Source organism: Terrapene carolina, unplaced genomic scaffold, assembly GCF_002925995.2.
Source record: "Terrapene carolina triunguis isolate 2854851 unplaced genomic scaffold, T_m_triunguis-2.0 Scaffold67, whole genome shotgun sequence".
Taxonomy (NCBI): Eukaryota; Metazoa; Chordata; order Testudines; family Emydidae; genus Terrapene; species Terrapene triunguis.
In genome coordinates this window covers 47,411,108-47,435,566 of record NW_020664418.1, presented here as the reverse complement: position 1 = coordinate 47,435,566, position 24,459 = coordinate 47,411,108, and the positions used below count along the sequence as shown (strand labels likewise).

The 24,459-nt window shown below is 43.3% G+C and overlaps 1 protein-coding gene across 1 annotated transcript in view; it reads right to left on the bottom strand.

Annotated features, from left to right (window-relative positions):
- Window positions 1–1,234: 1,234 nt before the first annotated feature.
- Window positions 1,235–24,459, bottom strand: part of MAP2K1 (mitogen-activated protein kinase kinase 1) — a 61,404-nt gene continuing 38,179 nt past the window's right edge. Inside the window, exons 6-11 of the mRNA XM_024205532.2 lie at window positions 12,803–12,927; window positions 8,227–8,434; window positions 7,845–7,909; window positions 4,807–4,868; window positions 3,623–3,668; window positions 1,235–2,184 (exon numbers count right to left, since the gene is read on the bottom strand). Coding sequence (XP_024061300.1) covers window positions 2,071–2,184; window positions 3,623–3,668; window positions 4,807–4,868; window positions 7,845–7,909; window positions 8,227–8,434; window positions 12,803–12,927 — 620 coding nt within the window. The 3' untranslated portion in view covers window positions 1,235–2,070. The remainder of the gene's footprint in view (window positions 2,185–3,622; window positions 3,669–4,806; window positions 4,869–7,844; window positions 7,910–8,226; window positions 8,435–12,802; window positions 12,928–24,459) is intronic.

The following is a 24,459-nucleotide window of genomic DNA, read 5'->3' as shown; positions in this document are numbered from 1 at the left end:
AATGGTCCATCTAGCCCAGTATCCTGTCTGACAGTGGCCAATGCCAGATGCTTCTGAGGGAATAACAGAACAGGTAATCATCAAGTGATCCATTCCGAGTTTCTGGCAAACAGAGGCTAGGGACACCATCACTACCCATCCTGGCTAATAACCATTGATGGACCTATCCTCCATGAATTTATCTAGTTATTTTTTGAACCTTGTTACAGTCTTAGCCTTCACAACATCAGGCAAAGAGTGCCACAGGTTGACTGAGTGTTGTGTGAAGAAATATTTGTTTGTTTTAAACCTGCTGCCTATTAATGTCATTTAGTCACCCTTAGTTCTTGTTATGAGAAGGAGTAAACAACACTTCTTACGGTGCACATTGGCACCAAAACACAGGAGAAACATTCGGCGAGCCGCGTGCCGAATCCTGTGTAACACAATAGTATCAAACAGGTGCTTATTTCCTGAAGATATTTAAACAGCTGCTTCATTTTATGTGTGCACCCAACTCTACAACAAAGCTGTGCGCTCTGTCAGTTTCAGCACAGCGCTAGAGACAAAATGTAAACTGAAGGCCTGAGCCTCTACCTACTGTGTAAGAAAAGAGTGCTCTGTTCAGAAATAGGGTATGTGATGCTGTTAGAGAGACGGTAGTATTGAACTCCTTTTTCAAGCTGACCCAGGTGAGTGCATTATGTATGTTGAAAAAGAGAGGATTGGATTCCAGTTTACTTCAACATGAGACAGTGAAAAGTGAGGAGAAAAGGCCTATGTGCACTTATGGTAATTGGAAGGGGTTTATGTAACACCAGGGGTCGGCAACGTTCGGCACGCGGCTCGCCAGGGTAAGCACCCTGGCGGGCCGGGCCAGTTTTATTTACCTGCTGACGCGGCAGGTTCGGCCGATCGCGGCCCCTACTGGCCGCGGTTCGCCGTCCAGGGCCAATGGGGGCGGCGAGAAGCGGCGCAGGCGAGCTATGTGCTGGCCGCGGCTTCTCGCCTGCCGCGTCAGCAGGTAAATAAAACTGGCCCGGCCCGCCAGGGTGCTTACCCTGGCGAGCCGCGTGCCGAATCCTGTGTAACACAATAGTATCAAACAGGTGCTTATTTCCTGAAGATATTTAAACAGCTGCTTCATTTTATGTGTGCACCCAACTCTACAACAAAGCTGTGCGCTCTGTCAGTTAAATTCCAATTACTCCCAACTTACACTGAAGAATTTAAAAATACCCGTCCTCTAAAGAAGTTACTTGATAATATATTTATTAGTATAAGAGCTTAAACTGCTAACCATCTGAAAGAATAAGTAATTAAAAGGATTTTCATACATTTTAGACACTATACACACAGTTGTCATAAGTCATCTTTAGTTGGGTTAAAAGGAAGCAAGTCTGATGCACTTTTAGCTCTTGAGTCTATAGGACATTCAAAAAAAAGCTACTTTTTAAAAAATACCAATTAAAGGAGACATACTACTAAACAATCCCAAGTATGACAGTACATTTAAAAATAAATATAGAAATATAAACAGAAGTCTAAAAGTAGTCATGATGCCTTGTGTTTCATGGCAATACAGGACTCTTCCCAGTTAAACGGGCAAGAGTTCTCTACACAAAAGCAAGATCAGAACCATTATGACTAACTTTGAGATGCACATTTTGATAACAGCGAAAGCATGCTTGACAAATATTGTTTAGGAGGATCTCTAACAACCTTGTATGGGAGACTAGATAAGCATGATTGAAGTACAGTACCACCAACTTACAAGGAATCCTGATAGAGCTCAAACAATCTGGGACTAAGTACCCAAAGTGAGATTTCCATTACAAAAAATATCCAAGTTCACTTAATCAGCAAGCACTATAATTTCAACATCTCAAACATTTTGGTCAGTAAAAGTAATCCAATACACCACCAATTAATTTAGGACAAAAATTTAAAACAAACAAGATTTGGCACATGCTAGAACAGACTTCCTTCCTTAAGAGGTGAAATACATATTTGAACAGATACAAGCTTGAGAAATGAGACCAAAATAGCCTTGTTTTAACAGATGTACAATACAAGATTTGCTGTCAATATTCAGATTCCAGCAGCATGCGTGGGTGTACTAGGCTGGTTGAGGCCTATAGTCGAACAAAGCCATCCTGCAAAATCCACTTCCTCAGCTTCAGATCTCTTAATGAAAACATGAATCTATAATAAAGAGACAGAAGGAAAGAGAATGAGCTAAAGAACAAGATAATGGGACACAGATTAAAACAACTAAACATGTTAAAAATAATTAACATGGAAATAAAACTTTTAAAGTCTAATTTACTTTCACCATTCATGTTGTTTGTCCTTTTATTTTGCATTGTACTCAACATGATCTGATTAGAACAGATTAGTTCATTTCATTTTTCAGGTCTTCTACACTAATATAATGAAGCAATATGTGTTGCAAAACATTCTTGAGGAACTCCAACTGTCATGCGACACATATATATAGTGTTTGGTTACAAAGACAATCACCTTAGTATGCAGTACATTTGAGTCACAATTATCCAAGATAGGTAAAGTCATACAATGCACTAAGTATTATGCCTTAATACATAGTGCTACATTTCTGTTATATTAAGTGGTGGAAATTATCTGGTTACTTCTTCACATCCATGATTTACGATTGGGAGAGAGGCAGTCTTAATTCATCTTCCCTTTCTGCTGCAGACTGAGGCCCTGATCTTGCAAGTTACTTTGCATAAAGTGAATGGAGTCTGCCCAAGCAGAGTAACTTGCAGGATTAGGGACCATGTGCTGCAAATTCGCTACATCCTTTGATGTTAGCTCTTCTAAAAATACTCTGACAGTAAAAAAAAGGGAAGCTGTATGTTCCCCCAAAACAGTCCAAGATGTTCCAGCAGATAATGACCAGCCACAATAAAGGAACATGCACTTACTGTCTCTTCCTCTGAAGATAACCAATATATTTTATTAATTTAATTACTAAATTAAAGCAAAGACCATTCTGTTTGCAGCTCATTTAAATAGTGAAAGGGAAGTTTAAGAGGTAAATAATCTGTCCTCATTGTAATTAACAAATATCAGAAAGATGTTTCTATTACGATACTAGTTTTAAAAAAATGACACAACCTATCATCACCCAAATTAAGGACCTAAAACAGCTCACTGGATCCTCAGTCCTGCTAAGGTCGCAGTGACCCACTAGAATAGTGCAGTGACCTTAAAGCTGCCTTTATAGGGTAAGCTGAGGATTCTTGCAGTGTGGGAGAATCCTGAAATAGCCACCTTTTGTGTCAACTCTTCCTGGCCGAGGAGGTGGGGGGGCTGTTCTTGGGGCAGGAAGGAATAGCGCTGGAGCCGGATGCCATCCACCAATCCCAGGCTGGCAGAATTTTCCCTAGGAGACTGTTCAAACTAACTTGTGCTAGGAGCCAGTTTGGTGCCCTGCTGGCCACAGGGTCGCAACAAGTGAAGAGATGGCTTACACCAATCTTTGCCTTCCTCTTTGCTTAGGTGAGCTGAGAATTCTACCTGGGCTCTTCTGAAGGACCAAACCGCATAGAGCTACAGTACTGGGTTATCTAATACGGACCAGAATCTCTTAATAACTGAGCAAAGAGCTTTGACTCACCATGAGTTGCTTCAAATCTGCTCTCTCGGCTGGATTTTTTATTAAGCTAAGAAAACATAAAATGTTAATAGAAAATGTCAAAAGTATTGAGTAATTGTCTCTTGTCAAGGACACGCTTTACCAGCAGGTTGTGCTGAAAATTTTTTCAGTGTCCTAGCTAAGTTTTTCTTATTGCACCTCTAAGCATTATAGTGCATTACTATATACATTTAAGGGTCTAAGCAATTACCTTTTTTTAGGTGTTCATAAAGGGGTAGTAAAATTCACTCTAGGCTGTAACTTCGTATATGAAATTATCCTGGTTGTTGTGCTGTATGTGTGTTCTTGTGGGGGCAGGAATACATGACAGGAACCCAGCTGGAAAGGATTCCTGTGATTTCTGTGTTAAACTGAATTTTCAGTCTGCAAAATATGGATGTTGCCAGGCCTGAAAATCCCTTCCCGCAACATCATCCTTCTGACTGAGAAGGAGCAAGGGGGGGGGACCCCTTTTGAGCCTCCCAGCTGGAAGGGGCTGGTGGGACTGTGTGTTTTGTAAATGTCCCCTGTTCCCCTCGGGAGCTGAAAATGCTGCAGCTCCAGTCAGTCAAGACACCTCAGCCCCAAGAAATAAGATTTTGGGTTTGTTAAATATGTTAAAAATTAAACGTAATTTTTCAGGTGTAAAATTTCCATAGGAAATGAATCCATACAGAAAACACCCAGTTCACTACAAGTTTGATCATTGGAGTGCCCACAGGGGACACAAGTTTTGCATAACTGGGGAAAGTTCTAGTGTAAATAATCACCGTGGGGAGACAGGACCAAGTACTAAAAGTGTGGATGATTTAGTACCTGATTCTGCACCCCTACCTGCTGGGTATAGCGCTTCCTAACCTGCAAGCCTTCAATAGGATTACTTATGGCTGTAAGCACTACACCCAGCAGTAACAGTTTACAGGATCAGGCCCCAAGTTTGTACTGTATTCCCTTTTGCAGTTGACATTACATAAAGACCACCGAGTCCTGACTACGTGAAAACATTTGTTCACAGCTCCACAAAGTAGCAGCATTCACATTTGAAGAAAGAACTAATCTCTTAGCTTTGAGATCCTTTTAAAGCAAATACATTTTTCTGACTAAAAGCAAAACTGATGTCCCACATATGGTCCCCTGGAAGCTTAATCACCTCATAAAACACTCACCATTTGTTCACAAAATCTTGAAATTCAGGACTGAAAACACCACTGGGCAATTTTGGAGGAGGCTGGAAATGAAATCAATGGTAGATTAAAGCAAAAGGAATGAGTGATGCTCTTACATCTCAAGGAGTTGATTATTTTTGTGTTATAAGTCTGTATATAGCTTGTTGGGCCCAGTGGTGTAACAGCAACACTATCTGTGCTGTCCTTCATGGCTGAGGCGTTGGAGCAAGGACAAGATGACTCTGGCTTTCAGACCAGTGGAGATTAGATACGCTGACACGTGATTTCAGAGAGGAAACCTGCTATCCTACTGCACTTTACAATCAAACACTGGCCAATTTTTGGAATGTCATTAGCAATGGCTGAACTATAGGTGCCCCGGGGACAGCTGGCCTAAGGGGAAATGTTACCATATTGCGTATTATACAAACTGGGACACTCTCCATTTGAACGTTTAGAGACGTTTTCCCCACCTCCTGTGAGAGCCCAGGCGAAGAGGAAAAGAGCTTCTCCACTTTGTGACCCAGTACAGTGGAGTCATTGTGCTCCGTGAATCCATGAACTCTGAGGGCTAGTGTTGCTTCATGCACTAGTCTCTGCAAAGGAGGTGGGGCCAAAGCTCCGCCCCAAGTCCACAATGGCCATCAGAACTGGCTGGCTGCAGAAGGGAATGCAAGTTGCACCTGCTTACACTGGATTCTTCCCTCACATTTCCTGCCACAGCTGGTACAGCTCCGCCGATGGCAGCCAAATAAGGAGCGCTCAGGTAGACAAGATGCTGCCGTTTTAAGTTCTGTGTTTTCTAACCCTGCCTAGGATGAGTCCATGTGACACATATAACCAGAGGCTTCCTGAGTCTCTCGCTAGGGTGGGGCTACTCCCGGCTGTGCCTAATGATAGGCAGTGATTAATGCCATAGTCCAATATTAACTTATTGAGCGTCTTTATTAAAAGAAGAAAGCACTCCCACCTGCATTACTAAACAGAAGGAAGAGTCTGTTTTTAAAAAGTTACAAATGAACACTGTAATGTCGCCATGTTAGCCATATGCTCCTCACCGCAGTTCCCTTCTCTGGAAATTTTACCTGCCGATGACGGACCCAGATGCTGGTAAGCACCATGCACAGCTCACATTAATTTGTCTATGGATAGCTGCCAACAATGAGGGCTTCAAGCAGGCTTACAGCAAGTATGTACGGTCTAATTCAATTTGTATCTATTGCCATCCTCCATTAGGGGTGGGGGGAGAGGCCATTTACATATCTTTATTTGCATAACATTTCTAGCCTAATTTAAATATCCTGCCACAGGGAATTAGTACAGTCAGGTTCTGAATTAAAAATCTTTAGCTAAAATCCAAGCATTTTGGTAAGATAAGAGTTATTTTATGTAAAGGTGGGTAGACACTGCCTTCTCCTCCATGTTGTTAACTACTGGATTAGAGTTAAATCTACACACTTACACATGTGAGTAACTGTGCATAAGAGTAGGCCCATTGAGTTCAATAGGGCTACTCCTGTGCATTAAGTTACTCACTAGTGTAAGTGTTTGCACAGTCAGGGCCTTAATGTATTAAGTAAGGCAAAACCAGCTGTATTTCAAGAATGAAAACATATACTTAGTGTTTCCATGGCAATGCATGTGCACTCATATTTACTATGGAATGAGAAGTGTTTGCAGGGGTCATGGACTTGGCAGCAAGTCAGATTTTGAAACTTTTTTATATATATAGCTAATGGATTACAAACATGAAACATCAGTAAACGCTTATAAAAGACAGAAGGCATTTTATATGTGAGGAGGATGAAAATGCAAGTGTGCGCGCACACACACGTTCATTTGTATCCATAATAATGCCACTCTCTAGCCCCGTGTCTGAAGACTCAATGCAGCTAGGAAGAAGAGCTGAAGCGAAATATCAGCCTTGATGTTTTAACATCCTCATTTTCAGTCCAAAGCGCAAGATTCTGCAATGACACCCAGTGTTAAGGCTGCTCGACTGACCCCAGGAGAGGTATTGTAAAGCTCTCTGAAATAAGAGCATGAGAGGAGTTCTGTCTTTTAGAAACAGATGCGGTAGCACAGTGGTTCTCAAACTTTTGTACTGGTGACCCCTTTCACGCAGCAAGCATCTGAGTGCAACCCCCCTTATAAATTAAAAACACATTTTTATATGTTTAACACCATTATAAATGCTGGAGGCAAAGCGGGGTTTGGGGTGGAGGCTGACAGCTCGCGACCCCCCGTGTAATAACCTCGTGACCTCCGGAGGGGTCCCGACCCCCCAGTTTGAGAACCCCTGCAGTAGCATAACAGTAACCCAGGTAAAATCTAGTACTCAAGGAGAACCAAACATCAATGCTGACTGGTAATTATGAGTGTCCTAGAAATGCCTATACATGAATCACCAGTAATCATATTTAATTTCTTTGACTTTGGTAGTTAGTAGTTTGTTGATCCCTTGGTACTGGGATTTCTCTTGTTCTTTATGGCAGGTCAGCCCTTGCCAGCACATAGAAGATGATGCAATAAAGACGCAAGCACTGGAATTATGAGAGTTTAGCTGTAGTTGGGGAATTCAGAGACAACAATTATAGCGGTAAAACAAAGACAGGGATAGTTATGCAGGCACTTGATATTACTCTTTGCCATCCTCTCTCCTAACCACATGTGTCATTGGAAAGCCACAGACCTATTTAAAGCCTGATCTTCGGTTGCAATAGATTATGCCAAATTTATCCCAGGTGTAACTTCTAGAGCCCTGCAAATCCATGGATATCAGCTTTATATCCGTGGATATCCGCAGACCATTTTTGCAGATTGTGGATCAGATGCGGATACAAATTTTGTATCCGCGCAGGGCTCTAATAACTTCATTCAAGCCAGTGCATTTGCACCAGGGATGAGTTTGGTCCACTGTGTTTTTAAAGAGAACTAAGAGGCTTGGTTTACAATATACACTTAAAAAAAATATGGACCCCAAAATCTTGAATTAACAGTTTAAAAGGGAGTTCTGATAGATGTAAACAGCTGTTTACCTCATTGACGATGTAGTCCAGAAGTTCAAAGATTGCCATTGGAGGCCTGCTGTCTGGTCCATAAGCTACAAATGGATGATATATATTGAAAAATAAACCAGACTGTTTGAAAAATAAGGTAGAAATACATTCAGTCTGACAATACTACGGTTTTGCTCTTTCAAACACACTGTCCCATTGGAGAAGGGTACAGGCACAGGTCTGTTTGACAAAGGCAGCAAAGTTCTAATCGCTTCTTTCTGGGATCTCCATGAAGCTGGAAGGAGACAGCATGAATCTGGCTTTCCCTCTTCTCCTCCTCCCCCCACCCCCCCTTTGGGCTATGTATTCTTCCCATCAAACCCATCCAGCTTTCACATGCTACACTGCATCAGTCACTTACAGCTCATTGGTCGGCCAGGTGTTCTTTGCCTGGGTGAAGTCTCAGAAACTGGAGAGTCTCCCTCCACAGGGCAGCCAAACATCAGCTCCAGCTCCTTGGAATCAGGAGGGGGAATTGGGTATCTGCCAATGGCCATTTCTACCAGTGACAATCCCATACTCCAGATGTCTGACTGCACTGAATAATGAGTACCTTGGAGTCGTTCCGGCTACGAAAAGAAAAGCCAAAACATTGTAAGTAGTAAGAAAATCACACAGTGCAATAACCTGGAAAGAGTGATGGATAAAATAAACACTTGAGCATATGAATATGACTTTTTAAAAAATCATTATGGCAGTCAAGGAGTCCATAACTGACTTTTTAAAAGTGTCTGGAATCTGAACTCTCATCAGTCCCATAAACCTCAGGTACTTTGGATCTTTAACAATTAAAGACCATCATTACAATTTCATCACAATTTAAAAATAAACATTGAATTGAATCACTAACTGTCAGTAGCACAACTCAGATACCCAATTCAGTTAAATTTATAGAAATTTACCTTTAAAACATTTTGTTAATGGTGATTTACTACTTTTTGCAAAAGAAAATACTAGTGTTTGAGCTAGTATCTTAGTATTGCAATAGAATTCATTGCTAGAACTCACATGTAAATTGAAAAAATAAGAAAATCAAAGTTATTTTGGGGCAATCAAGGATTCACCCCTTTCCTCAAGAAAGAAAGAGGGGAAAACGTTAAAGATTTTCTAAATGTCACAAGGCAAGCTGGCCTTTTAAGGAGGTTCAAGGTCCAGCCTCTACCTACATCAGATTTCTGTCCGGAAGACAGGCAATCTGAGACGGACAGCTCTCCAAGCCTGAAGAAGAGCTCTGTGTAAGCTCAAAAGCTTGTCTCTATCACCAACAGAAATTGGTCCAATAAAAGATATTACCTCCCCTGCCTTAGCTCTCCAGGGCCACACGGAAACTGTAGACTGTGCAGTAGTGCATTTTGCAAAAGCCTTAAATTCCACTTGGCTTTCCATTGCACTGTTGCATAGCCCACAGTTCCCATACCCAGTCCCAGAATGCCTCTGCTCTGGGCAGAAACTAGGCACAGAACAGAAGCTGGACCCTGAACCCCTTAAAAGGCCAACTTTCCTGTGACACAATGAAACTGGGGCTTGAACACATTGGTGCGTATCTATTTACTGTATTTCAAAGGAGTAATTTGCCAACTGTGGGCTGTATAGCATGACTCAGGAGAGGTGAAATATGTACCACAGCTCCTGTAGTTAATGGAATAGGCAAACAGTTAGCATTTGGTCATGAATATTAAAATATTATTTAAAAATATTTGTTCTTATACAATTTCAATGACTCAACTAAGTTTTTTTAAATAAAAGGAAAAACTTATCACTGTGAAGAATGTACTTATTATGCAACAATAAACTCCAATTTCAGATGTTTCTTTTTCAAAATACTTAATTTACTTCTGAAGAAAACAGATTTAAATTATTTGAAAGGTTTTTCAAAAATGAGAGTCTGTCCTATTCCAACATATGTTCGGCTTGTAAAATGTAATGTGTAGGTTTCCTGGAGTTCTTTATTGACAAGTGTGAAAACAATGTAGGAAAATATTTCAAATAGTTTCCATGTGGGATGGGCACATTCAAAACCATTCAGATGTTGAAATGTAATGTTATTGGGATTGTGTTCTGCCTAGGAAAGCTTAGAGCACAGAAGGGACAAAGAGAAAAAAAATCTCATGTAAAGATTAAAAAATGCAATATACATGGTATACACACTCATGCCAACCTACCCTTTCAGCAAGTGGGAAGTATGTAGGTAGGAGCCTCTCTAACAGATGGCACGTCTTCAACTAAAAATATGGTTTTGTTTTTTAAAATTGAATCACACATTGGGGAAATGAAACATGTATTTCAGGTACAGTCACACTAACTAGTCCAGCCATTCCAACAAAAATCACTTGAAAAGGTTCTCAAGATGTCCATGAGAACAGTGTATAAAGTGAAAAACACAGACTGAAATATACAGTCAGTTACTGCACTTGCTTTATTAGTATTGTGTGGCCAAAAAAAAAAAAAAAAAAACCACAGTGGTAAAGACTGAAAACACTCTCCCTCTTGTAGTTTTAGTATATAAAATTAGTCCACGTGGTTCCCATATACGTTTTTCTTTGAGAAGGCTCAATACAAAACTTCATCTTGCCCTTTTCCCCCCTCTTTATTGAGCCTCAAGTTCTCCAGAAGAGCAAAGACTCGAATGAACACATTCAGGCACTCATACCTTGAAAACTGAGTTAACAGTCTCATATTCCTATAGGATGTCAGAGTGGTCTATAGCCATTAAACCCTTTAACCAATGACAACTTTGAACCACTATGACAAGTGTAATTGGTATTTTATTAACCACATACTATTTCTGCTTAGACCTTCTCCAGTGTCCCACCTGAGCTGGAGCCAAAGCCCTTTTAGAATAACTATCCAAAGGGGGATACATTCTAGAGTTTGCTAGAGTATTAGATGAAAAACAAAAGTGAATGAATGAGACGTAGCAGGCAGCAGCCATGAAAATGACCTTTAGGGCACTAAGTGCATCAGAACGGTGTGTAGTGGACAGGAGATAGAAAATAGCTCCAAGTTAATCTCACTGTATTGAGACATCAAAATCAGGTGTTGCCTGCAAAATGATCATGGTCCAGCAAAGCCTTTTCGCCCGTAGTTTGAAAAACAGTGCCAAGAGAGACACTGTGCAATATCAGTAATTGCCTGCAAAAGAATGAACTACTACAGAGAACAAGCAGATTCACCACCATGATTTGATCTTTGAAATACAATGCCGCGGGACCAAGCTAGACCTTCAACCTGTGGAAGTGACATGTCAGTGGAAACTGAAGCTATGCGACACTTTTGTTCCTCAAGTGTTCCTGATCTGAAGAAAAATAAAAACAAAAAACACCAGCGCCCAGGGCAAAAAGTGAGGAGCTGTGACAATTTTTTGCTGTTTAACAGCACCCACAAATCTCAAGTTTGCAACATAAATTGCTGGTTCACTTCTAATCGGACACCCACCTCAGATGACAAATGGAGAAGATAGCATCCTGAAAAGCAGGATCCATTCTGAGTAGAATGAGCAGTATACCTTTCCCCCCCCCTCTTTGTTTTTAGGTCCAGCCTCAATTTCATAGCTACTGAAGAAACTCTGAAAGCCCTAGCTTTATGAGTTAATAGAATCTGCATTAAACTGACAAATACCATCATACATTAGAGTGAAAGAGATCCACAATTCATGTTCGTGCTGGTTGCCGCATGATACACAGTGCTTCTTTAAATAGCACATTATTCCTGAATACTAGTTTTCAGAAGAGAACACCCACTAAGGTAGTCCCACACTAGCCACTAAGCCAGGGGTGGGCAAACTTTTTGGGCCGAGGGCCACATCTGGGTGGGGAAATTGTATGCAGGGCCGGGGTAGGGGGTTAGGGTGCGGGAGGGAGTGCGGTATGCAGGAAGGGGTTAAGGGCAAGGGATTACGGCAGAGGAGGGGTGCGGAGTGCATGAGGGGGCTCAGGGCAGGGGGTTGGGATGCGGAGTGCTGCAGGCGGCTTAGGGCAGGGGGTTGGGGTGCAGGAGGGGTGCGGAGTGTGGCACAGGGCTCAGGGCAGGGAGTTGGGGTGCAGGATTGCGAGGTGCAGGCAGGGGGTTTAGGGCAGGGAGTTGGGGGGTGGGGTACAGGAGGGGTTCGGGCTCCAGCCTGGCACCGCTTACCTCAAGCGGCTCCAGGGTGGCGGCAGCAGCGCGCACTGGGGCCAGGGCAGGCTCCCTGCATGCCTTCCCTGGCCCCACACCGCGCTGCTCCCAGAAGCGCTGTGGCCCCTGGGGGAGGGGGGCAGAGGGCTCTGCGTGCACTGCCCTTGCCACGCCTCTAGGTACCTCCTCCGAGGCTCCCATTGGCCGCGGTTCCCCATTCCCGGCTAACGTGAGCTGCGGAGGGCAGTGCCTGGAGGCAAGGGCAACTCATGGAGCCCTCTGCCCCCCTGCCCGGGGGCCACAGGGACGTGGTGCCGGCGGCGCTGCGGGCCGGATCCGGCTCACAGGCTGTAGTTTGCCCACCCCTGCACTAAGCCTTGTCTACATGAACCTTTTCCCCCTGTTACTATAACTCACCCTATGATAGCAATGGTAGAAGCACTTGTGTAGACAGCATCTTGCCTAGCCTCGCAATTGTAGCAACTGTGAGAAATTTTGGGGGGTGGGATAGGGAAAAAGACTTGTGTAAGGAGAACAAACTCTACACGCTTTTATTGCAGATGCATGTACACAAAACTCCAAAGCATTAGCTGATTGGATTTTGCAATGCAGGTGCATCAGCATCTCTTTTGCAATGTTAGAAGACTCCAAGTCATAAGTCACGCATTGCAACAAATCCATTTTTGAACTTTGATGTGATACTTGAATACTTCAGTGAGGCAATGAGTAATAATTGTAAATAACTGTAGTAACGGCAGTAGTGATTTCACCAAAAACTATACCACGATGCATAGTAAACTCAAAGCTAAAAGAGCTGTACTTACTGACATGTAGGACCGTGTCCCAACAAACGAGTTTGCCATTGAATCTATCAGTTGTCCACTGACACCAAAATCACAAAGCTTGATTTCACCTCTAGAGTTTACCAAAATGTTAGATGGTTTAACATCTGGAAAAAAAAAATGAATGGATGAGATAGATATATAAAATGGGAATATTTGACAATGAAAGTAACATGAAAGGTGGGAGTAACCATGTGCCTCCCTTTGTTCTCCTTTTAACTTCCAACCTGATTCCCTTCCTCTCCCGGGAAGGTACAAAAGGTTTGTGTTTAAGTTTAAATCTCATTCAGAATTTCCTGTTTTTCCAATGTATGTTTTGTAGTGTCTACAACATTCTTGTAAGGACTTTCACATTCGGGTCTCAGACATGCTAACGTACTTTCAAACTTAACTCCTGTTTGAGATGGCTTTTTTTTGTGCCAAGCTATATTCAATAAAAAATCATTAATAATCTATACATTTTAGTTTACTGGGTCATTAAATGAAATGCAACCATGTGTCCTATCATCCCAAACTGATAAAAATATTTGAGTGTGTGTAAAAAAGCAATTTCTTATCTTTAGCAAATAAACTCAGACAAAGTAAATGGGCTATTTTAAACTGAGAACAATTCTGATACTGAAACACTGCATTAAATTAAATGTTTGTTTAGTTTGAGATCAAGTTTACCTGAGATGGAAGAAAACTGGTTGAGATTTTACATTCAGCACTACTTCTCTAAATGGAAACCTAATGCAGGTCTTTGGTAACTAGGCAACTAATAACCAACTACTTATGCATGCTAAAGTGCTGGGAGCATTTCTTTTAATCTTTTTGTTGTAGGTATAAGAAATTTCTCAATATAATTGACTACTTACCCAGAGTCATTACCAATGAATTACAGGGCTTATGAAACAGGCAGCCACATTTGCAAAGAATGCCACCAATGAGTTTAAAAAAATATAAAAAAAGATTATTAGAAATTGGTTTGGACTGAGGGAGGAACTGAACTTTCAAAATTCCTGTTTGTGCATCTGTGACCCCAGAGCACACTGACTGCAACTCCTTGTTACACCTAAGAGACTAACCAATTTATTTGAGCATAAGCTTTCATGCCCACTTCTTCAGATGCCACAAGTACTCCTGTTCTTTTTGCGGATACAGACTAACACGGCTGCTACTCTGAAACTCCTTGTTAGTTACCATAGTCTCCTCACTCAAATCTAAGCACTACTCAAGAGGTAGGTGGGGAAAGATTTGTGCTGACAAATTCTTTTCTATACATTGCATTTTAACTGGATACAAAATACTCTGTGCCATTAGCAAGCAGACAGTACTTAGATAGCAGGTGATGAGGCCTTGGAAATACCTAAAATGGATAGATTAGAGACAGCCTAAAATAGCTTTCAGGAAGTTGGATGTTTCACAGCAAGCTGGGTAAACGCAGTATGCCCAGCATGCTTGAAGCAGAATCTTTTCTGTTTTACACACTGCTGCTGCTGCACGTTTTAGCAGCTCCCACCCCAAGCACATTTTCTTCTATATTTTCGTTCAGAATTTATATAAACCATACTCCAGGCAGCTTGCAACACATCCCCGAAGGAGTCAGTGTGCAGTTCGTGTCCGTAGCAGGGTAATTTTGGAAAGCTGATGCTAACACAGCAGCCCAAAACAGGGAGGGCTCTGTGTAAAAGGTTACACTTGATTTGAAGAGAGACGTACAGACCAGGAAACAGAGGTGGAGGGTATATTTTTAGAAGTAATTGATTTTTTTTTTACTTCTAAAAGAAACAGACCAGAAATGTTATTTGCCTTTCAAAATTCTTGCTGCTGTTTCTGGTTCCAAGCATCTCCGCTTTAGAAGAGGTCACCTGAAGATGCCCAGGCACACTGAAGTGCTTTTTCAATGCCTTGCAGAGCTCCTTGAGCTCAGTTACAGTAGCATCAATCCAGCGTAACTGCACAGAACTCAGCACTAGCTTTAAGTCACAGCAAATCCACACACTGACCTAACATGGGGCCACATGTGGCATGGCCCCAAGATCTCAAGATGGAGGGGACGCTGCACACATGACTCTCTCCCCTCGTGCTGAGAAGAGGAGCTCAGCTGCCTTCACAGTTCAGTCTCCCTCCCCGCTACATAGGGCCCCAAAAAGATATCCACAGGGATGCATCCCATTCCTAGCCCCATGGAGATCGCCTAGGAAAGATAATACACCTACTGCTTTGCCATGGAGCCTTTTTTGCAACACAGATTTCCCCTTTATGGGAGGGAAGAGCTCCTGGGGGAGTCCTTGGTAGCACGACTCCCCTGGAGCTTGCTGCCAGGCGGCATGTGCAGAGTGCATCAATGCAGGCAGAGATCCTGGGAGACCTTCATGGGCTCAGGGCCAGACTTGCAGCAAATTCCAGGCAGGGGTAAACCCCACCTCCACAACAGAACAACCGAGGGGATTCTACACAACGGAGATTTCCTCCCCCTTAGCTAGGTCACTGCCCACTGACTGTAGGAGGGATCCAGCCCATGGTCTCTCTCTGCAGTAAGTCTTTAAGCTTGAAATTCCACTCATTAGCAGGGTTACCATATGTCCGGACATCGCCTCTTTTTTTGATCCTCCGCCCTCCGTCCGGGCGGATTTTTCGAATAAGAGGCAATGTCTGAGATTTTCGCAGAACAGAGATATTGCAGCTGAGAAAGAGCAATCTCTGCGCCCCGACTGGTCCCTCCCCTGCAGCCACAGCTGCTGGATCCGGCCCACCCGAGCCCAGGCTCCCAGCGCTGGGGAGGAGGAGAGCCCCACAGGGAAGTGCTGACTGACGGCTGTTGCTGCATCCCAAGTCGGCGCCAGCCGTCTTACCACCGTGACAGGGAGCAACACTGCCCCCCACCTCAAGGGTGAGGCCCCAAGTACCCCTCAGCACCCTGAGGTACCCCTCTCCAGTACACACACACCTCCAGCACTCCCCAACTGTACCCTCCCCCCATCCAGCAGTGTCCTCTTTTTGGGAACCTGAAGCAGGATAACCCTAGTCGTAAGAAAGCAGCAGCCACAGACCAGCGCTTTGGGGCCAGCAGTGAGAGGTTATAAAAACTCCTGGCTACCCAAGGATTTTCAGACAAGGCTTGTTAGCCTTGTTTTGGGACAGGTGAGGGTGCGAATGTTCATACGCCACAGCAGCCCCTGGAATAATGCTGAATGCCGTATTTATATTAGCTATATTTATGCAGGTACCCACCAGTGCGGTATGTAATGCAGGCACAGGCGACATTTTTAAAAAACCTATCGTCATCTCATTTGACAGCTCTTGCTGAGCAGCACAAACATTCCATCTTCATCTTTTCACGGCAAAAGAAACAATTAAAATGTCAGCGTTCCGTTGTCAGTGAACTTCTCACAGTGCTTCCGGTGCTGGGGACTACCTGGAATACAGCTGGCTTCTGAAGGCTTAAATTTGCATGTGTTTTTCTACTGACAGCTCTGATAATCACATAGTGTAGCTCTTACAACAGCCCAGCAAACCCTGGACTTTGAAATAAAGCCTGCCATGCTTTGAGCATATTCAGTGTCTCCTTAAAGCTTCTGATTCGGACGAGAACATGATGTTTGGAACTCCACTGCCCACTCCCCACCCGCAACCTCTGTAAACAGGTCACTCTTAAGCGGCTTCTCTGCAGCCAGTATTTTCCCAACGCAACTTATATTGCCCAAATGGAACGAGCATGTCAAAACACCCTTCACAATGGAAGCATTTGGCTGTGACGCTGAGGGAAAGGACAATCCCCTGGAGATCAGTCCCGGGCTCTGTGCTATCACACAGAAGAGCTGGCCGGCGTGTGCTGCAGGAGCCATGTACTCAACCCTTGGAGAAGGTGAAAGGGCATGTCGCATGTCACTTAACATCAATTCCTCCAGACAACTGAGGAACGGAGCTGAGCATTCCCAGCTAGTCCTCTCAAGACAGAAAGATGGATATACAACACTGAAGAGACGAGGGTGCTAAATAGAGCGATTCATAAGCAAGGCCATAAGACGCCACTGTGGTCATCGAGTCTGACTTCCTGTATAACACAGGCCATAGAACTTCCCTGAGTTAATTCAAGTTTGAGCTAGAGCAGATCTTTTAAAAATATATCCATCCAATCTTGACTTCAGTGTTGAATAATCCACCACAACCATTGGTACATTGTTCTAACACAGGGATCGGCAACCTTTGGCACGCGGCTCACCAGGGTAAGCACCCTGGCAGGCCAGGCCAGTTTATTTATTTATTCGGCCAATCGCGGCCCCGACTGGCCGCGGTTCGCCATCCCGGGCCAATGGGGGCGGCGGGAAGCGGCGCGGGCGACTAGTTATAAAAATCTGTTTGTTCAGCCTTGCCACAAGTTCTCTACACAGGGAACTTATCTAATCCACCTAGTCCAGTATCACGTGTCTGACACCGGCCAATGCTGGCTGCTTCAGAGTGTGTAAAATTCCCCAAATACAACTAGTGCATGAGATGAAAGTACAGCTGATAGCAATTGGAATTTTATCCTGGCTCATCTGCAGGTGCTATTTGCTATTTTTATTCACGTAGTGATGGTTTCTTTAAAAAACAAACAACAACAAAAATACAATAAAACTATCATGTCATTTGTCTTAATATTCTGCAACAAGGAGTTTCATGGGTTAGTCACAGTATGGAAATTTGTTTCCATATCATCTGGAGCCTTTTTATTCTGGTATTATGGGAGAGTATATGTACCTTTGCTTTATCACACCTCCGCTAACTCCTTGTAAAAGAGTCCTAATCCTCTTAGCCTGGTAAACTCTTCACACTACCTGCCTCTCCTTTCCTCTTCCCCAGCCATCCCTGCCTTACGTCCACTCGATTTAATTCTTTCTTTCCAAAGTTTTTCCAGTTCTCCTATTAGAGAGGAGGACCAAAACTAAACACAGCATTCCAAGTGAGTTAAGCTATCTAAAGGCATAACATTTTCCATTCTCCTCTTAATGCACCCTAATGACTTCTTCACGGCCATAATGATGCCTGAATAGTTTTCCTGAAAGGTCACAGCTAGTTCAGGATCCACCTGTCTCTCTAAGGGTACGTCTATACTTACCTCCGGGTCCGGCGGTAAGCAATCGATCTTCTGGGATCGATTTATCGCGTCTTGTCTAGGCGCGATAAATCGATCCCGGAAGTGCTCGCCGTCGACACCGGTACTCCTGCTCCGCGAGAGGAGTACGCGGAGTCGACGGGGGAGCCTGCCTGCCGCGTGTGGACCCGCGGTAAGTTCGAACTAAGATAGTTCGACTTCAGCTACGTGAATAACGTAGCTGAAGTTGCGTATCTTAGTTCGAAGTGGGGGGTTAGTGTGGACCAGCCCTAAGGGTATGTCTACACTGCCCACATTACAGCGTGGCCATGGCACCGCTGTGACATGGGCAGTGTAGACATGCTTTACGGCTGGGGGAGAGCTCTCCCGGCGATAAAAAATAACCACCCCAAATGAGGGGTGGTAGCCTTATAGTTGGGAGTGTGGCTCCCGGCAACAAAGCGCTGTCTAGACTGGCGCTTTTCAGCGCTAAAACTTTTGTTGCTCAGGGGGGTGTTTTTTCACACCCCTGAACAACTAAAGTTTTAGCGCTGAAAGTGGCAGTGTAGACACAGCCTGATTAGTATAAGCTGAGCCTCCCAGCGTAGCTATGCTTAATGTCATGTTGTTTAGTTACCTAGGTTCACTTGGTCTCTCTGCAGGTCTATCATTCGCCCTGCTTTTGACTACTCTAACTAATTTTGTGTCACCACCAAGTTTTGCCTTTCCCCTTCATTCTCCTTCTCCAAGTCAGCATTATGATTACTATTTATTTGTGTTCAAGTAATGCCTAGAAGTCAGGGCCCCATTCTGCTAGGTGCTGGAAAGTGTTCTGGACCAGTGACACTAGCTCTGGACCTCAGGAGCACTCTATTGTTAACATCTTAGGACAAAATACCTTTTTTTTTTTTGTAAAAAATGTAAGAGTGTCTTTTTTGTAGTGTTGCCATATTGTGTTTTATTGCCTGGCAATGCTGCAGAGTCAGTTACGCTGACCAACAGTAGCTGCAGTCAATTACATTAATGCAGTTTCCAAGTACCTATTGATTCCTCTTAAGTAGATATACCCTAATTCCACCCAATCTCCAAAAGATATCGACGGTGCAATGTGATCCAAGAAACACAGTCCGGAAAAATTAAAGGACAGAGGCACATAGCTTAGTCCCATAACGTTGATTCTGTATTTCACTCTACCTGAGAATAGAGATTATCCTGAATGTTTTGTTTAAATGCATCAAAGAAAGAGAAAGCATGTGCCTGCAGCTCAGGGGAGGGAAGGGGAGTGGTTTTATTTTCCAGCACTGCAGGGAAGGTTTAAAACAACCAGTACTACGCAGAATTAAATGCAAAGCTGCAAAAACTGTGACAAGAACATTTGATTTATAAAGCACATTCTGTATTAATAAATGTTATTAGTAGAGCTGAGCCCGAACCAGAGGCTTGAATCTGAACATCTTTGAGTTTCAGAGAAGGGAGAGCATGTGTGAAGGAGCAAAGGAATTTGATTAAAATCTTTACATCCAAACTTGCCTCATGTTTTTTCTCTTGGTTCGGATCCTGAAGGGGTCTATTTTCTGGACCAAGTATGACTGGGTCACAAACCACAACAACTAAAAAACTGGCCCAAGACAGCAGAGATTTATTTGTGAAGCCATATTTTTGTAGAAAGTCACTTGATTGCTGTAATCTTACAATATCAGCATAGTTGCCAGGGATTATTTGCTGGAGAGATAATACACATGTTTCAATTTGAAATAGGACCATTTGGGGACTTTCATTCCACGGTGTGAGTTCACATTTTGTATCTTACCATTAAGGGAACTTACCTTGGTACAATACATGCCTGATTATATATACCATCTTCTTTAAATAGCTGACACTTTTTGCTGTGTGTGATAGGATCTTAGGCCTACTCTGCACTACTGACTTCTGATGGCATAGCTATGGCTGTCAGGGTTGCGAAGAGATATGACAGAGCAGTGCCAACAAAAGCCCCCAGTGTAGATGAAGTTATACTGGCAAAACTGTGCTTCTACCGGTATAGCTTATTTTGCTTGGGGGAACTGGAATAAGCGATACCAGCAAAACTGCACGTTTGTTGGTAACAAGGTGCATCCACACTAGGAGCGCTTTGCTGGTATAATATAATAGTATATATAGCTAGATAAGCAAAGCGATCTTAGTGTAGACATGGCCTAAGTTTTCCCAAGCAGTTTAGTTTGCTTGGGCTGTCCTTTATTTAGTACCCCAGCTCCAGGTCCATATGCAACCAGGAGCTCTTTATTCAAGACAGAGATCAAGGAAGTCTCAGGAAATGAGACCATTTCCAAATAGGAGTAAGAAAGCTACTTTAACTTTAAAAATCAGCCAAGTGCCTTAGATAGCAGGATAAAGGGGTAGAGGTGGGGCATGAAGTCAGCCTATTTATACAGTGTCCCTCTGTGGTCCCTCAAAGTCACGTGGCCAATACACTGAGGACTGAACTGGGTCCTCCAGAGCTGCTGCTGCTTGAGCTAAAGAGCCAACGCTTTTTAACTGTGGCTATCACAAAGGCATTTCCTCTGCCGATTGGGCCCAGAGAGGAACCTGTACCACACTCACCAGGGACTTACACTGAGACAAGTGAGAGTCCGCAAGTTGGAACTGGAGTGGAACTCAGATATGTACATGTGTCAAGATAAGGAAATATACTGACTGCTCCTCCTCCTTTTGATCTTGTAGCTCGTGGTATCACCTTAAAGTACAAAGGATTCATCTTAATATTATTTTAAACTCTCTGCTTTGCCTAGCACCCCACAACTCTAAAAGAGTTTCTCTACCGAGAATACGTAGTGTGTGTACACTGAATACATTCCTGACCCTGCTAACGCACAGCACATCAAAGCTGACTACAAAACGCTCTGTTTGCCGATATATAGTTCGTTGGCTGTATGGAGCACACGTAAGTGGATAACATAGATAAACTGAAGGAATGTAAAGGAGGAACTTCTGTTGGTCCATGCACTTTGAAAGAGCAGCCTCTGATGCATCCATGAGTGTGAGGGACGACTGCACTTAAACAGAGTCATAGAATATCAGGGGTGGAAGGGACCTCAGGAGGTCATCTAGTCCAACCCCCTGCTCAAAGCAGGACCAATCCCCAGACAGATTTTTGTCCCAGCTCCCTAAATGGCCCCCTCAAGGATTGAACTCACAACCCTGGGTTTAGCAGGCCAATGCTCAAACCACTGAGCTATCCCTCCCCCCACAAAGCTACCACAGCAGAACTTATCTGATTTACAAACCTAAAGCTAAGGCCAACCCACCACAAGGACAGCTGGCCCTAAAGTTCGGCTAAAAATTGTCAGAGCCTGACAGTATCATCAGGTTAAGTTCTGACCGATGCCTTTTACAAGGTTTACTATATATTTGAATGGAGCTAGAGGACTTCTACCAGCTGACCATTATGGGATTGCTCCCTGTTCTCTGTGATTGGACAGTGGTCAGGGTTCGGTCTGGAAAATAGAGTGCTACTCTTCCAAGCTCTGCCCATCGGAGACACCCATCATGGCAGACTGTGCAAGTTCTAATCATGCATGTTCTCTGGGCTCCTGGTGCTTGGCTCGCCCTTGGTAGGATCTGAATACACGAAGGGGCTCTGCCGTCACTGGGCTTCTTGGGTCTGGCTTCCCCTTGACGAGCCTCAGATGTTCCACTGGGGTTTGTGAGCTTGACTCCCTCTTGGGAGGGAGGTGGAGAGGCCCAGCTGGGCGCTGCTAGGTTACTCCTTTATTGGGTATGTATATGGGTAGGAGTGGCTGTATCTACCAAAGCCACTCACTCCTGGGGCCAAATGGGCTGTCTCTCACAGTAGATTTGGGCAGATCTTCATAAGAAGATTTTCACTCTTCCTCCATACATGCTTTGATGAGCAATGAAATTGTAAGGAATGTTGACATTTAAGGTATTATCAGTGGGCACCTGAGTTAACGCCCATCAAAATGAACGGGCAGGGCTTCACACCTCAGAATTATTTCAGGTTGTGCAAACAGGCAGCCGTCACCGCATCAGTTAGTCTCAAATACGTGACCCAAGTGTATCCCGGCAACAATGGCTAGAGACACAAACTTTTTTTAATTAACTGATTCTTAGAGTCCAGAGAACAAGGAAGGAGAGTGGAAGAGGTGCCACTACACCTTAGCCCTGTGTACTAGTTCAATCCACGCCTTGCCAGTGTCATCTTCGCTTCTACTAAACTACTCTAAGCACTGCCTGCTTTACTTCTATTAGATGACACTGCCAGTGAGGAGCCAAACATCAGAAAAAAGAGATCACTTCCTAAATGACACAATCAGCCCCTTCACATCAACTGACTGATTGATGCTTCATATCTAGCACCTGCTAAGCCAGAAAGTCAGCGTCCTCAATGCACTCCCAAAAATCAGTCATCAAAGCTATTCAATAGGTCACCAACCAGGACAATGAAACACGCTGGCATTCACTTCAAGATATACATTCGAAAGATCATAAATCTTTATCAACTTGACAAAGAAAGCTCCATTGTAGGCCTGATCCAAAGCACACTGATGTCAATGAAAATACTCCCTTTAACTACAATGGTTTTGGATTAATCCCTCATTCTACTCCTTGCAGCATTCACAGAGCTCCCATGGAGAGATGCAATTCTCACCATGTCCTAACTGTGAAAGAGAACTTTTTAAAATCAAGTTTTAATTAAAAACTTCTGCTATTGAGTGTGTTATATGGCAGCCACCAGAGGAGTGAAAAGTGACACCTGTTTGTGACGGTGATAGAATGGAGGCTCAGGTTTCAGAGTAGCAGTCATGTTAGTCTGTATCCGCAAAAAGAACAGGAGTACTTGTGGCACCTTAGAGACTAACAATTTTTTTCTCTCCTGCTGATAATTGCTCATCTTAATTAGCCTCTTAGAGTTGGTAGGGCAACTCCCACCTTTTCATGTTCTCTGTATGTGTATATATATCTTCTTACTATATGTTCCATTCTATGCATCCGATGAAGTGGGCTGTAGCCCACAAAAGCTTATGCTCAAATACATGGAGGCTCAGTATCAGAGACAGCAAGTGAGATTCCATCCAGCTTTATTGGGGATTTAAAAACAAAAGGACATCTGTAGCTCCTTGATATGTACCAACAAATTCAAACAGCAGACTTCTTATTCAAATTATTTAAAATGTTTTTCACTGCACTTTAACAGTGGTTTGCCATCTCTCATTGATTTCCACTAACACCAGCATCCCAAGATAATGACTGGCAGCAGGAGGTCCACAAGTGCGAATATTAGCTCAAGTTAATTTTAAAACTAAGTTTCAGAGTTTATAAGTAGCAAGAAGCACTTCCCACCATGTGAGTTTTCAGTGTGTCGAGTAGAAAAGGCTGGGTACAGAATAGAGTATCACCATTAACTGTCCAACAGAAACCCAGACTTTGTGGTATCTCGACACAACCTGTGGCAGAATTTAACTCAGAAAAGAGACACGAGTTTTTACACTGCTGACCACCTTTAAGTAAGAATCTAGTGTCAAACTAGAAAGGAGGTGGTGGTTGGTTCTCAGATCCAGATTTTCGTGGGGCTCAGGTTCAGTTAGGTACCATAAAACAACACTAGCTATTCTCACCAGATCTCTACCCCCTTGGGCCTAAATCCTATGAGAATGCCTGTTTTTGAGAGATTCTCAATGCAGCTGAACAATTAGCAGAAAATAGGCCCCTCCCGGTTTTGGAATGGTAAGGTGGGTTTGGATCTGAGCCCACCAACAACAAATGAAAAGATCTGAATCAGGCCCATGCCAACAACAAATAAAGGAACCACCATCATCACTTGCCTCAGGCAACCAGGTACAGATCCCAAACCCCTTTTTAGAGCAGTAGTTGCATAGTGCTGAGCAGCTCCGTGTGGTAAGGCTTTTGACACAGTCTCACAGGACATTTTCATAACCAAACTAGGGAAATGTGGTCTAAATTAAATTACTATAAGGTGGGTGCACAACTACTTGAATGACCATGCTCAAACAATAGTTATCAATGGTTCACTGTCAAACTGGAAGGGTGACTCTTGTGGGATCCTGCAGGGGTCAGTCCTGGGACTAGTACTATTCAATATTTTCATTAATTATTTGGATAATGCAGTGGAAAGCATGTTTATAAAATTTGCAGATGACACCAAGTTGGGAGAGGTTGCAAATACTTTGGAGGACAGGATTAGAATTCAAAATGACCTTGACAAATTGGAGAATTGGTCTGAATTCAACAAGATAAAATTCAATAAAGATAAATGCAAAGTACTTCACTTAGGGAGGAAAAATCAAACGCATAACTACAAAATGGGGAATAACTAGCTAGGTGGTGGCACTGCTGAAAAGCATCTGTGGGTTATAGTGGATCACAAATTGAACATGAGTCAACAACGTGATGCAGTTGTGAAAAAGGCTAATATTCTAGGGTGTATTAACAGAAGTGTTGTACATAAGACGCAGGAGGTAACCCGCTCTATTCGTTACTAGTGCGGCCTCAGCTGGAGTACTGTGTCCAATTCTGGGCACAACACTTTGTCTACATCTTT